Genomic DNA, 15,907 nt, shown 5'->3' on the forward strand with positions numbered 1-15,907 from the left:
AAATTAATATAAAATTCATTATATTAAAAAAATATATAAAAATTGATTAGATATCAAATTTTTAATACCTTTTTTATTTTCTTAGTTTTTGAATCCAATGCCAGTTTGCCTTTTATTGAAGCTTTGGGATACCCACGTGACACACACTTTGGCTTTGCTTGCCGCTTCCTTGTCCTGACATTAACCGTTGCGTGATGTGGAGGGGCATCTCGGTCATTCAGTCATTGCTGACTTGATATCCTGATAACGACAGAATCTTCGTTGAACCGGATAAAATCATCTTACGTGGAAGGGATTAGGGAAAACGTTCGGATGCAGTTGTTATCTGGTGGAGTTTGGTTGCTGACCTGTCGCTGTCATTGGTGTGGAGCCCATTTACATTAAACTCTGGCGTTGTTAGTGCATTCTGATCCGTTTCTGAATTTTATAAGCACTGCTTAGCTAATCATTTTAGTGTTTTTTATTTACATTTTTAATATATTTAAATATTTCTAAAAAATAAAAAATAGCATCAATATATTAAAAATTACTTCCTTAATTATTAAATAATAATTTTTTTTTTATTAAACGGGCGATACACTTGAGTTAATAAATTAACTTTATTCATTTTATAATTTTGGTCATATCTGTGTTTTATTTTAAATAATTTTTCATTTTTTATTTCAAAGAGTGAATTTTATGTAGGGACTTGTTTAAACTATATATCAAAATATATGCATATTATTATTACTATAATTAAATAAATATATAAAAAACTTCAACCTTTGGTCTCTATTTATAACTTCCTTATTTTTTATAAGATTATAATCTAATAAATTTTTAAAAAATTTTAACATAAAAGACATATTGCATTCCTATAAGAGATAGTTATAGTTATGATTGTGCGGCATTGAGTTAGAGTGTTTAAGCGTTGCATAATTATTTTAAAAGAATTTAATCTATACGATATCTTTATTAAAAAAAATTAATTTTTTAATAATAGATCTTAATTTTTTTAAAACAACTGTATGATGTTTGTGCATTTTACAACTATGTATAAAATTACTAAAAAACAGATAGAATTAGCTTTTTTTTTTTTTAATAACTAACAAGGTTTATAATTTCTGTGGATATATAATTATTATTTCTGGTCATGAGTAATAAGATTAGAGTGGGGAAAAGCCATGTAGATGGGTCGGGTCCAGACTGATGATGGTCTGATATGGGTGTGATTGGGGCAATGTAGCCCACCCGTAACAGTACTGGGCCTTCATTTTCGTTTGTAACATTTCACGATTGGAGACGTCATTGTAAGAATTTAGTAATATTGAAGTTGGACTTGCCTGGGGACGCGTCTCTGCAGAAACAAGCCGAAGTTTGGTTCAGTCTACCAGTGATGGACTGCTCGGCGGCGACACCGACGGTGACTCAGCGGAACCAGTGGATGGTCGAGCATCAAATTTTTCAGATATACGACCTCTTCGCTTCCCTTCCCCCCAACGCCAAGTCCGCCATGTGCGAATACTCTCTCCCACCCTCCCATAACAACCCCCCCGCCCCTCCTCCCCGCGCCGCCAAAATAAAAAAAAACTAGGCTTTTCTTTACCTTCAATTGTTATATTTTTTCATTTTATTTATGTTTTTTTTTTAATCATGATTCTTTGGCTGAAAATTGACTTGATTTATTTTATAGGTTGGAACTTCAGCGTGATAATCACATGGAGTACCTCACCAAAGGTCTCAAACGACTCGATCCCTCGTTTTCCGTCTTGGATGCCAAGTATCACTCTCTCTCTCTCTCTCTCTCTCTCTCTCTCTCTCTCTCTCACACACACACACACACACACACATTCAATTTGTAAGTATGCTAATATTAGTAATCTAATTGCGACTAATTGTTCCGTAATCGGAGAATAAATTCTTCAACAATGCTTGATTAACACTCAAAACTGAAAATAGATTTTTTTATAGTAGTGCACGACTTGGGGTTATGATTTGGGAATTTGAATAACGTAGTTAGCCGCTTCTGATGCCGTGCGAAGAGCTGGTTCTAATTGGACGAATAACAAATAAATGTTTACGCTGTTTTTTTTCATGGGATGGTCTTGTGACAAAACAATTTACTGACATACTGTATATTGTTCGTACATTGGTTTTCTATAATTGTGCAGTCGACCTTGGATTTGCTACTGGATCCTGCACGCTATCGCTTTACTGGGGGAGTGTGTTGAACCTGAACTAGAAGACAATGTCATTGAATTTCTTAGTCGTTGTCAGGTGTGCAGTTTTAATCAGAGCTCATTTTGTCATTCCGCGTCCAGAACCATTCATATTAATAATATCGTGCAGTTCAACCCTCGCTCTGTCTGTCCCTCTGCTTCTCTCTCACCAATTTCTTGTTAGTCTCTTTAAACAAAATGAATGTTACCAGGCATCACATATTGACACAATTACATCCCTGGACTTTTTGGAACTCAACTTGATTCTTGTTGCTTTATCCTTAGTCATAAACCCTTTTCCCTTTTACTTAAAGAAAATCCTATAAAGAGTTTCATTTGGGAGGTATTTTCTGCTTCACTGGAAGTTTGTAGTATCCTCCATCCTTTTTTATTTTATTTTATTTTATCGGTAATAAAGAAGTTTTATTCATAATAATAGGCAAACTCCAAGTACACAGGGATTATACATGAGAAGTACCTAACTAGAGTTTACAACTGAAAGAAGAAAGTCATGGACATTTAGTCTGTTACAAACAATGGCCCCCACCCAAGAAAAAAAATGGTTTAAAGAAAAAAATTTTCAGCTCCTCCATTGTTCTCTCGTGGTTTTCGAAACTTCTATTATTTCGCTCTCGCCAAATTCTAGATTGCTGCAACTTGTGAATCTCCTCGAAGGCCTCTCCAGCATGCTAGAAAATCCACCAATCTTCGGGACATGACCCATGCTACTCCAAGACCTATAAAAAAATCAATGCACATGGTCCTGGCCACCTCACAATGTAGAAACAGATGGTCAATTAATTCCCCATCTTTCTTCCACATGCAACACTAGTTCAACACCATTAACTGACATCTCCTTAGGTTATCTGTGGTGAAAAATTTTCCCAATGCTGCTGTCCAAACAAAAAACATTGCTTTTGAAGGAGTTTTTGTCTGCCAAATTCTCTTCCATGGGAAAGTGGAAACTATGTGAAATGATCTAACCGTGAATTTACCTTTTTTGCAAAGGCTCTAAAACATCCTGTCCATGGTACCCTTGGTCATAGTATGGAATACAGTGCCGCATAGAATATTGTGATAACCTCCAACTCCCAGTTTTGGGCTGCCCTAGTGAAATCCACATTCCATTGAGGTAAGCCACTAGAAAAAGCCAACAGATCTACTATCGCTGCATTCTTGACTTGTGCTAGCTCAAATATGGCAGAGAAAGGGTCTTTGAGACACCATTCACTGCACCATTTATCATGCCAAAAGTTGACACGAGAGCCATCACCTACTACAATATGTGTATGTCTCCTGAACTTCTCCCAACCATTCCTAATGTTTTTCCACAAACCCATCTCATGTGAGCCACGTACCTCATTCGAGCACCACGTGCTTCCCCAACCTGCGCAACTATGACAGACTTCCATAGGGCACCCATCCTATGCTGTAGAAGCCCTTGATTCTTCCAGTAACGGCATGGCCTATAGCCCTAATCGTAGATTACAACATATACATTGGTCGTATTTATTCGATTTTAATGTTTTAAGTTCTTTATCTGATGCAAACCTCAAGGCTCAGATTCCTTGGCCTCTTTTCTTTCCTTCCTCACTAATTCTATTTTAATCTTATACCCGCAGGACCCAAATGGTGGATATGCTGGTGGACCTGGACAGGCAAGTAAATGATCCATTCTTTGATGAGATGGTGTTTGCAATGATGTATTTTCTTGAGAAACATTACAAGCATCATTTGTGGTAATTATTATTATTATTATTATTATTATTATTATTATTATTATTATTATTATTATTATTGTCTCTTGCTTTCTTCTGAACTGTAATACTTAAGAAGAGAGAACAAAATGGCCTTGTGTTGGCTGATAAAATAAATTATGCTATTATGATCTTGGAACATTTGGTTTCGTGTTTTCAATAGAAGGGATGGTTATGAATCACATGGCATGCTTTTGTTTTCACTCAGTTGTGTCCATTAGAGAAGCTATCCTACTTTAATTGGATTTGATGGTTGTTGGTTATTTTTCTTTTGTTGGTCACATAGAGTGCTCTTTCATAATCTAGTGTGTTTCAAATATTTTCCAGTTTTCTCTCCGAATCATTGTTTTGGAGATTAGCCTAGCATACTTTTTCTCATATAATTCATTTAAGCTTTTGATTTATTTCCATATAAACATTAACTTATATTATATTCTGCCCAGATGCCTCATCTTGCAACAACCTATGCCGCGGTAAATGCACTCATCACTGTGGGTGGGGAGAGATCTTTGTCATCAATAAATAGGTGGTCTGTCGCAGTCCTTGAAGTAACTCACTTATTTTGCAATAGTGCATATTGGAACTAGTGCAACTGACTGGGATGAAATTTGAATTGTTTTGCAGAGAAAAGTTGTACACATTCTTTCAGCGAATGAAACAACCAAGTGGGGCCTTCAGGTTGGCATCATAAAGTTTGTGTAGTCTAAATCATGATCTAGTTTTACATATGCCATCATTTTTTACCTATACTTTCAAGAGAATGCCTTTCTACTGTAGTTCTATCTATTCCTCTTTGTCTACAACTTTTCCTACTGTGAATATCTGATACTTTATTTGATAAGGATAAGAGTAGGTGGTGTATGGGATCCCACATTACTTGGGAATGAGAAGTTCTTGCTCTTTATAAGGTTCCAATGAAATTCTAATTGTATCATTGACTAGTCCTTTTGGAGTATAGGCCATGTGGTTTGGGCTTTCCATTGAGGCGTTACAAATGGCATTAGAGACAGGTTTGAGATGTAGACTTTATGGATTGAGTTTTTTTTTTTATGATTATTATTATTATTATTATTATTTTTTATGGGAAATCTAAGGTTTCGAGATTCTGCATACTAAAATGATTTTGATGAGATCTGCGGTTTTAGATTTTGCAGATTTCATGAAATGACTTTCATGATATCTGAGGTTTAAGATTCAGTAGGCTTTAGATTTTGGAGGTTTACATATCTTGATTGCAAGCCAGGTATGAGGTTCCATAGGCTTTAAAAATGAGGTTTTGAATTTCTACAGACTATCATATTTGAAGTTTTGAATATTTGTGAGCCTTGGGAAATAATTTTCAGATTTGAGGTGTAGAAACTTGCGGACTGCAAGAGATGATTCTATTAATATTTATGGTGCCAGCAATGTGGAAGATGATTATGTTGTGTATCATGTGGTGTACATGGTCTAAAAGGAATGAGAGGTGCTTTGAAGATAGAGAGTGCACAATGGCGGAGCTCCAAAAAAATTTTATGCACGCTTTAATGCTTTGTTTCTCAGCCATTGTACTTGATGGAAGCAATGTTCATGACTTTCTGTCCTTAATCTAGAATGTATTTAAGTGTTCTTTTGTATACTTCCTGTGCACATGGGCTATGCCTATTTCATTTGTATGAATAAAACTTCTTACTTATTAAAAAAAAAAAAATTTATGGTTTTAGAATATGTAGGTGTTAGGGAATATGTCCTATGAAATTTGTGTTAGAGTTTGCAGATTTTGAGAACTGATTTCATGACAATTGAGGTTTTGGATTTTGAAGGCTCATTTTGTAGGGGGAAAAAAAAAGATTTTGATAAGATTGAAGGGTTAAATTTTGGAGGCTTATATAAGTTTGATTTTAGAGATGATTTGGAAGAGATTTTTAAGGTTTTTAATTTTGCAAATTTTATGGATTGGATTTTAAGAAATATGAAGTCTTAGACTTTGATTGAGTTTCGATCAAACACTAAGGTTGTAGATTCTGTAGACCTTAAGAAACGACTTTTATGGGATTTATGGTTTAAGATCCAACAGGCTTTAAGAAGTGATCTCGATAAGGTTTAAGATCGGATTCTATAGATTTTAAGAAGTAATTCCTTTGAAGTTTAAGGCTCAAGATTTTTGCAGACTTTGAACTACAATTATTTTCAAATGTAAGGTATAGACTTTTTAGATTGTGGGCAATCGATTATTATCGAATTTGAGGTTATGGGCTCAGCAGGTTTTAAGAGATGACTCTTTTCAAATTTTAGGTTATTGATTGCAGCTGAGAATGAAAGAAAGTATTTAAGAATATTAGTGAGTGTGCATGGCTTTAGGAGACAAGAAGTCGGTTGTATTAAAGTGTGGTAAGAATCATCTTGGTAGGTACTGAAATGGATTAGACTCCTTTTTTTATAAGTAAAAAATATTTTATTGATCCATGTAATTAGGCAAAGCCCGAGTACATAGGGAGTGAAATGGATTAGACTCCTAGTTGTAGATATTTTGGCAAAATTATTAGAGTGCACAACGGAAGCATGGTTTGGTAATATGATGGTTTGAGAGTAAACTTTGTGAGGGTTCAAAAATTAGTGACTTGAGATCACTTAGAGCTTAACTTATTTTGTTTTACTATTAATAGGAGGTTTATTTTCTTAACTCAAACTTATAAAAAAAAACTATTTATAGGAGGTTAAGATTTTATGGTTTTTACAATTCTATATGAGGTTTAGATTAAAAACAAAAAAACAAAAAATTGGGTGGAATTATTATTGGGCTTTTAATTCCTTTGTTGAGGTTTATATTTTATTTTTCGAGTTGAACTGGACCCGAGGTGTATGACGACCGACACTAGGTGCGTAAATGTGTATGCCAAGAGGATTAGAATCTTTGAATATTTGGGTTGGACATAATGATCAAGGATTTAAAATAGATATGGAATGGATGTGAGGGATAAGTATTTTAAACTTTGCTTTAGTTGCAGCAAATTTCAAGTATTTTATTTTAGGGGGGGAGGATGTAACACCTGTCACCCAGCCCAAGCCCGCGAACTATAAATTTTTTTATTTGAGGTTAATATTTACAGCAAATTTCAAGTATTTTTTTTTTAGGGGGGGAGGATGTAACACCTGTCACCCAGGCCCAAGCCTAAATTTTTTTATTTGAGGTTAATATTTATGGGAAGCCCATTTGAGATTTGTCAAATAATTTTAATAGGCCACGGGCCCAAAATTTTATCATAATGGAATATGAATTTTTATTAGCCTTGATAATGAAGTTAAAGCCATTTAATAATTATGGGCTAAGTGGGCCCCTTGGTTTGGGCCCAGGATTTTTGATATAGCCCAAAACTACTAATTGGACGAGTTGAACCCATTTTAGAATTAGAGATCACATTTGGAGTCGTTAATGACCTAACCATAAAATTGGGCCTAGCCTATATATGTGTGTGTGTGTGTGTGTAGAGACTAACTTAAGACCCAATGACCTGAGCCCAAAACCCTTATTAATGCCATTTAGACTCTGTTCCATGCACGATACATTCTTCCTCTTTTCTTCTCTAGGGTTTCTAGCTTTCTATACTGATACACACACTTAAGAACCCAAACACTGCATACCCCATACATGGACGGTCGCACCATGCCAACAGCTTTAGGGTCCTCTCTAGCAAGCACAACAATGTGCTACTGTCTTCCCCCTCAAATCACCCCACACCACGAATGAGCCCAGGCCAAGACGCAGTCCTGTGTCAGTGTCACGTCCAGTGGCGTCGTTGCACCAAGGCACCATTGCACCGTAGATCCACGTCGATGGAGACCGTGGCTCTGGCCCACGGGGAAAGGACCACACTCAGCACAGCCTCCACAGACAGTCCAGTACCACCCGTATCCGTTCACTGCCTAACCACTGGCTAGCCACCTTGCTGCTCCTTCCACCAACACAAGATAGTTCTTTGTTTTCCTAAACAACAACAGAGCAATCTTGAGACTAGCTGCCTCCCCGTCTCAGCCGAGAACCATCGTGTAAGGCCACATCCCACCTCGGCCATCCTCTAGCCATGCACAGACGTCCACTATAACTTCACCATCGTACCATGTTGCAGCCACCACGAGCTGCTACAAACCCAAGCTAAGAGCTACTCAGCCAGCTCTAGCCCATGTGCGTAGCCATCGATGAAGCACCCATGGTTGCACTACCGTGAATAATCTTCACCCAGCTTTGGCCTCCCTCTCTCTCACATTAGTTTCTCTCTTTCTCTCTCCATGTTCGCTCTCCCTTCCCCTCCGATATAACATACACCAATGGTATTAGAGTCTATCCCAATAAAAAATGTTGGGAATTTAAGGGGAGGAGATTTTGATACCCCATATGATAAGGATAATGGTAGGTGGTGTATGGCATCCCCATATTGCTTGGGAATGAGAAGTTCTTACTCTTTATAAGGTTCCAATGTGGCTTCAATTGTATCTGTAACATACGAACCTAGAATTTAGGTTAATTCAGTTAGAAATGATTTAGTTATGTTATTTTTATATTTATTCTTTTTATTAATTATTTATTTATTTATCTTCAGATGCTTATAATTAGTTATTTATTAAATAAGATAATGAACCAGATTAATTAGAGTTTTAAAGTGGTTTCCTTTTATCTTGTATTCTTTGTTATTATCGGATAGGTTTAAAATTTTTTGAAAAGATTCTAAGATCAAAACCAAATCAGATCTAACTAATCCCCTGAAAACTCTAGCTAATCTCCTAAAAACTCCCGTAAAGCCCTTTCCCTCACCTTTATAAAATCTCACCAGACCCCAGATTAATGATTCAGAAATTTTAGTTGACAAAGAGGGAAGAGAAAAGGATAGCACTCGTGCAGCCCCTTCTTTTTTTTTTTTTGACCCAGCCACCTCATCAGAGCACCTTCAGATCTGCACAGACTCTGCCAGTCAACCATTTCATTGAACACCCCTCCATCTGGTAAGCCACTGCAGTCTGCCACCTTTTTTCTCTCTCTTTTGTCACATGTTACCTTTCCTTAGCAAGCCTTAGATCCCATCGCTGGCCTGCTTTCTCCAGCAAATGATTAATTGCTTTGTTCATATCCTTTTATTTCTTTTACTTTACTGAAAAGCACATGCAAGTTTTAGTTATTACACAAATGCCCTTCAACCCACTGCACCTAACCTTTCCGTAAACTGGCTCATAAAGGTACTTTTGGTGAAGTTACCTCTTTACCCTCTAGTAACTAGGCAGACTTTATGTCTTAAACCTGATCATATACGTGGGCTATTTTCCTTGTGGGCTGGGCTTGAGGTTTATTAGACATGTTTCATTAATATGGACTTTTGTTTTAATTTGGGCTTGATTTGAGTATATTTCAGAAACTTGTTTTAATTGTTAAGTGAGTTGATTTCTTGTGGGCTTGATTATTTTACTGGGCTGGTTGTATTTACAGAAACTGTTCTAGTAACCTTAAATGTTTTCTGTAATTGGGGCTGGGCTGAAACTTAAATCAGACCAAAGTTTCACTTAAATAAATATATTAGCCTTAGACTCATTCTTTTATACAATATATTGAAAGGCTTTTAAGCATATTTTAAAGAATTCTTTTATATTGTTTCAACTTATTATCTTAGCTAATATTTCAATTGACCTTTAACTAAGTTTTATAAAATTATTAAGATTATGATATGAGCTTTGGAATAATATTATTTTAGGTATTTTTTTATATTTGAATATTTATTAAATTATCTCTATGGTAAGTTTTTAAGTAATTAGATTGCTACGACTCGTCTTCTAGAAAGATTAGTAACGTCTAGTACCTCGTATAGGTCACGAGCTACGACATGAGATTTCGGAAGCAACGCTAAGAGGTAAATAATATGATCATATAAATGTATGTGTAATGTAAATATTATAATTGGGTATGATAATATGATATGGTTTTGATGGTTATCTACGTTGCGCTAAGAGCCAAGTCAAGGTTAGATCGCTTTCATGAACTTCTATGAATTATGATGATTTACATGAAAGTAAGCCTATATATATGTTATGCTTTTATGGATTGTTGATTGATGGATTGAATGTTACTAAAATCACATGGAAGCCATGGTATGATCATATAATAATTTAAGATAGGTATTCTATGAATTAAAATAGCCAGATCATGCATGCTTCATTCATGTAGTGCTTAGACCATGTATGCCATGTATTGTTCATGCAATAACTTAAGACAAGCATGCCATGTAATAAATAGCCAGATCATGTATGCCATATTCATGTAGTTTTGAGATCATGCATGCCATGAAATGTCATAAAATGATTAATTCATGTTAGGCCATGTCATGCTATGCTATACCATGTACAAGAATATATCATGTTATGCCATGCCATGTACAAGAATATGTAATGCTAGAAAAGTCTATGAAGTCCAAGAAAATTATCATGCATTAAGAAAGATAAACATTTTAAGGTAACACGGACCCAAGCGTGTTTACCATAGTTATGCTAAGACGGTACCACGGACTCAAGCGTGGTTACCACAAGTTAAGTGAAACACGGACTCAAGCGTGTTTCACTCCATGTCATGCAAGTTAAGTGAACATGGACCCAAGCATGTTTCACTACATGTCAAGCAAGATAAGTGAAACACGGACCCAAGCGTGTTTCACTCCATGTCATGCAAGTTAAGTGAACACGGACCCAAGCATGTTTCACTACATGTCAAGCAAGATAAGTGAAACACGGACCCAAGCGTGTTTCACTTGTTTCACTCCACGTCAAGCAAGATAAGTGAAACACGGACTCAAGCGTGTTTCACTCCATGTTATGTAAGTTAAGTGAAACACGGACTCAAGCGTGTTTCACTACATGACAAGTTATGTGATGCCATGGACTCAAGCGTGGTTCACCATGAAATAAGTATAATTCAAGATAAACAAGTTACTCATGCATTCACGCTTCATGTTTGCCATGATTATGAATGTTTCCGTTCATGTTAATCCATGAATGTTATATGAAAGTTATGATAAGGCTTTAAAAATCAAATTTATGCTAAGCTAGATAGTATTTTACGGTATGATGTATTATTTACTGAGTATTCGACTCATTTTTGTTGTTTGTCTTTTTTTTTTTTTTTTCCTTCTATGTTGATTGCCACAGATGGTGATTATGATGATGCAGAGCTGGATGGCCAGGAGTAGATTTAGTATAAGGACTTGGAGATGAATAAGTGTCTTTTACACAAGGATTAAGTTTCTTTTATGTCATTTCAATAACTAGTCTTGTTTAAGACTAGCTCATGTTTTGCTTTATTCAGTTTCAAGTTTCAAGACTATTTATATCCTTTCAATTAAGTTTCTTTCAATAAATGAGGTCTTTCAGAGTAATGAGTCTCTTTACTGGGCATTTTATCATGTTTGTTAGTAATGTCTCTATCCTACGGGAACGGGGTGTTACAGTATCATTGACTAGTCCTTTTGGAATATAGGCCATGTAGCTTGGGCCTTCCATTGGGGCGTTACACCTATTGCCCCTTCCCATTTGGTAAATGTTTTAGAGTTAGGGCTATAAGGTTGTGGGGCAGTAATTAGGTGATATTCATGTATAATTCATGAAGTTTGATCACAAGTGTTTTGATGATAGAGAACGCTCATTGGGGTAACTTAGAGAGTTTTTCATTCGAATGCTGTCTATGGGCGAAAGTTCTTGTTTTGAATGGGGATAATCTAAATGATTTTCTTTTAGCATTTCCTAGCCCATAGTCTTTAGCTTGTATTAAGGTGTTTCTGCTTGTATACTCCTTGTGTACTTGGCTAATGCCTATTTACTCGCTTGAATAAAATATCTTATTACTTATAAAAAAAAAAGTTTGAGCACAATATTATTACTCTTCAATAACACATAATTTTTACCAGGATGCATGATGCAGGAGAAATTGATGTTCGGGCTTGCTACACTGCCATTTCTGTAAGTTAGCCTCTTCTTTTAATCTGGCACACACAATACATGTGCTACCTCTCTCTTTCTCTCTCATGCGTGCCTGCACTTGCTCTCTCTCATATTTGGTACACAACAGAAATATTGTTCCCTGCTTCCACGTCAGGAGTATAAACATCCTATAGTTCTTTTCATATGTTGTTTTATAACAAATTATTTTTCAGTTTTCCCATTCTGTGGACACAAATCTTTTTTTTTCTGATCAGGTTGCAAGTGTTCTGAACATATTGGATAATGAATTGGTTTGGAATGTTGGAGATTACATCGTAAGGTCGGTCTCTATCATCCATTACTTCTGGTTTTGTGCTAAGCTAGCTGGTTGGCTTTGTTTTATTATTCTTATATATGTTTATATGCCTCGTTGGTCTTTCTTCTTGGAATGCTCTGTGTAGGAAGTGCGGCATATGTACACATTATGGAAGAATCATGTGTTTGAAACTTTAAAACTTGCAAATTCAGACTTCTTCTTTATAGAAATAAAGTTTATCGTCAATACATGCTGGGCACCTTTGTTTTTGAATCAATTGCATTATGCGAATGAATTCCCCAAAAATTAGCTCATTCTAGTTGAATTCATTTAATTGATGCCTTGCTTTCTTTGATAAGTAGAGGAAGAAATCTCCTAAAATTAGCTTGTTCTCTCCTCTCATACATCTTCCCCCTTTTAATAAAAGTGATGGCATGGTAGGATCAAATTTAACGAGTAAAAAAAGGGGGCGCGGAGGCATGTTCTCCTTTTTTGAATTCATTATAGATTCAATTCCCAATTGAATCTTCTGAAGTTTATGCTAGTTTTGGTATATCTTGCATTCTAAAGTTGCTTTCAATTTTCAATGAATATTGCACCATTGGTCTGGGGCATCAGGTCTGCACTATTTCGGAGAGCTTTTGGCTGCTTTCACTTCCTGCTTTTGATGGCAATGAGTCAAATTTGTCTTTCTGGATGCAGATTAAAACAGTATTATTGGGTTGCTTGCTTAAATTTGTCCTCAAGTGCAATTCCTGGTTAATATAATTAGTAATTATTTATCATGCCATCTCTCTGTAGCTGTCAGACTTATGAAGGTGGCATTGCTGGGGAACCTGGCGCTGAAGCTCATGGTGGGTATGTTTCCCTCTTTCCTCTTTCTCTTCCCATGTATGTTTAGTTGGTTCTCAGTTTATTCTCGAGGTTTCCTCACAGATTTTACCATTTGATTGTTAGGTACACCTTTTGTGGGTTTGCCACCATGATTTTGATCAATGAGGTTAATCGTTTGGACTTGGCTGGTTTACTCGTAAGACACATTTTTCTCTCTTTATGGTGAATGATATAAGTTATTTCCTTATTTGGCTGTATATAACCCTTGGAACAATTTCACCAGATTACTTATGCTTTGTCTCTTGATATAATTTTTATGATGGCATTTCTCCTGTGGTAATTGCTGTTAACATGTTTTTTAGTTTTTCTTTATGAAATGCATGCTATTGTGTAGAATTGGGTGGCATTTCGACAGAGCAGGGAATGCGGATTTCAGGGGAGAACAAATAAATTAGTTGATAGTTGCTACTCATTTTGGCAGGTAATTTTCTCTACCCCTCGCTGTTTTTCTAATTCTGTGTGTTCCTTTTGACTTCTGGTGGAATTAATACAAAAGAGAGTGACCAGGGAGGTGTGTTTGCATTATTACAAAGAGTACATTCTATTCTTGATGAAGAACTTGGACACCTGCATTCTGGAGGAGACTGCACCAATGATCCCCAACAAACTGGTATGACATCTGATATATCCAAAGGGGAAGAAAGTTCAGGCGGTACATTGTCTCAAGTTGATGAGGCTTGCCATTCTAGGCTGGGAGGTAAAATAGTTTTTATTTACCCTTTTGCCTTTTTCTGGATTAAATTTTTGCATCTTGATCTCTCTAACTCGTCGACGTCGTTTGTGATGACTCTTATCTCTTCACTCATTTTCAGGCCTGCATGCTCCGCTAAATTTAAACAGTATTGACTATGATTTCATCAAGCAGCCTGCAGAAGAGCAGCCTCTTTTTCACAGTTTGGCCCTGCAACAATACATACTTTTATGTGCACAGGTTGGGATTTGACATGCAATTTAATAGCATGGCAACTCGATTCCTGATGGATTTTTTGTATGCAAATTAATGTCTGCCTGATTATTGCTAATTTGCTTTTAAGATTTGTTTGTGAAAGGCCCTAGTAATAGGTTGCTTTTAAGTTAAGTTTTTTAGTGCTATAAACCAAGTCTGAACTGGAAATGCTACTGTAGCAATTCGTGCAGTTTGAGGTTCAAATTACGACGATTATAACTTCTGATGCAGTATTAGTCACCTTCAGTTCTTGGAACATTTGACCAACGTCCCATGCTTCAAGAATTCCAATTAATGGACCACAATTTGAATGTTCAACGTACTGAATATTGCATTTTTGGCATCCTTTGACATTTGATGATTTTGTATTCTTTGTTGATAAATTATCTTGACATTCTATTATGTATTCTACTTTCATGCTTGCTGACATATTTTGGTTGATGCAGGTGATGGAGGGCGGATTAAGAGACAAACCAGGGAAGCCTAGGGACTATTATCACACATGTTATTCTCTAAGCGGCCTCTCAGTGTGTCAGTATAGTGAGTCGCCGGACGAGGATTTTCCACCATTGACCAGTGCAGTAATGGGTCCCTATTCCAATCTCTTGGAACGCATCCACCCTCTATTCAACGTCGTGGTAGATCGATACTATGAAGCACATGAATTCTTTGCGACGTTATGAGCCAAATCATCAAATGCTTGTTTTGTCAATCTGCATGAACGAAATGTCTAGCGCAAATTGCAGTTGGTGAATCTAGGACTGAAATGTAGACTGCGAGTTAAGTTGGGACAAGTAAAGTAGGATGATGAATGGACTTGTATCTCGCACTGGGTTTGATCGGTTACGAACTTTCACACATGGGAGTGTATTAATTAAGAAAATGTGAAAACCACGAACTTCTTGGTTTTTACTTTTAGAGAAATAGAAATACTATGCGTTGAAGCTCACTAGAAAGTGTATCAAAAGAAGCATTTCGGGAGGTGGTTTACTGGTGTTGATTGCTTTGGAAATTGATGCTAACTTTTTGGGGATGGATGGATGTATGTACATGGTTGGCTTGGATAATTAGAGCACTAGTTGTGAAATAACTATAGTTAAATTTTGATCGAAGTTTAGCTAAGTTACGTAAATGATATCTATAATAAACTTAATAAATGAATAGTATTTTTAACCAGATAAAATATATTGGGAATTGTACAATCCTTGTGTAATTGTTTTGGAAAAAGTGAATGAAACATAAGATATATATAAAAAAATTAATTTTCTTTTTTATAATAGAATGTACTATTTTTTAAAATAATTATGTAACGTTTAAGCATTTTAAAATTATATATAGAATTACTCTTTTAAAAACACCAACTCATTGGCCAAACATTTGTCTAGGGAGCAAACATTTATCTGACCTTTCTAGATGATGTGGGCTTTAAACTTATTATCTCTCTTTATCCTTTAAAAACAAAAGAAATGATTATGTATTTTCTCTTAGAAGATATTACTTATCATTTCACACCATATATTTTATATATTTTAAAATTATTTATTATTTTATTTTATTATTGTTAAACTAATTGAGTTGTTTTACTTATTATCCACACATCACATATTTGTTATAGGAAAAATGAAAAATAAAAATTAAAGTGTAGTTTATGAAGATAATAAATAGAATTATTCTTTTATCTTATATTTTCCACCATTTTCTTTCATTTTCTATCCACATGTAGATGTTGTTTTTTTTTTTTTTTTGCCCTTTTAAAAGGAAAAAAATTACAAAATGTACACTTTTTCAACAATTTTATTTTTTATTTTTAGTTTTATCCCTTGTTCTATTTTTTTAAGAAAAATTTAGTTGCAAGTATAATTATGCA

The 15,907-nt window shown here is 35.5% G+C and overlaps 1 protein-coding gene across 1 annotated transcript; it reads left to right on the forward strand.

The window, feature by feature from the left end:
- The first annotated feature begins 1,288 nt into the window (after positions 1-1,288).
- Positions 1,289-15,152, forward strand: LOC122302574 (protein farnesyltransferase subunit beta). Its single transcript, XM_043113890.1, has 14 exons — positions 1,289-1,494; positions 1,673-1,759; positions 2,151-2,256; positions 3,821-3,856; positions 4,399-4,481; positions 4,580-4,633; positions 11,872-11,923; positions 12,160-12,224; positions 13,002-13,058; positions 13,158-13,230; positions 13,429-13,515; positions 13,602-13,791; positions 13,907-14,025; positions 14,487-15,152. The coding sequence occupies exons 1-14, from the start codon at positions 1,376-1,378 to the stop codon at positions 14,721-14,723; spliced, it is 1,365 nt and encodes a 454-aa protein (XP_042969824.1). The 5' UTR covers positions 1,289-1,375; the 3' UTR covers positions 14,724-15,152.
- Positions 15,153-15,907: the final 755 nt, after the last annotated feature.

This window comes from Carya illinoinensis, chromosome 3 (assembly GCF_018687715.1).
Source record: "Carya illinoinensis cultivar Pawnee chromosome 3, C.illinoinensisPawnee_v1, whole genome shotgun sequence".
NCBI lineage: Eukaryota > Viridiplantae > Streptophyta > Magnoliopsida > Fagales > Juglandaceae > Carya > Carya illinoinensis.

What these genes read in the sequence shown, in the direction of transcription:
- LOC122302574 (XM_043113890.1), top strand. Translation starts at nt 1,376, where the DNA reads ATGGACTGCTCGGCGGCGACACCGACGGTGACTCAGCGGAACCAGTGG. An exon ending in TCTTTGTCATCAATAAATAG is followed by an intron (nt 4,482 to 4,579) that starts GTGGTCTGTCGC and finishes ATTGTTTTGCAG; the next exon opens with AGAAAAGTTGTACACATTCT. An exon ending in TGGACTTGGCTGGTTTACTC is followed by an intron (nt 13,231 to 13,428) that starts GTAAGACACATT and finishes GCTATTGTGTAG; the next exon opens with AATTGGGTGGCATTTCGACA.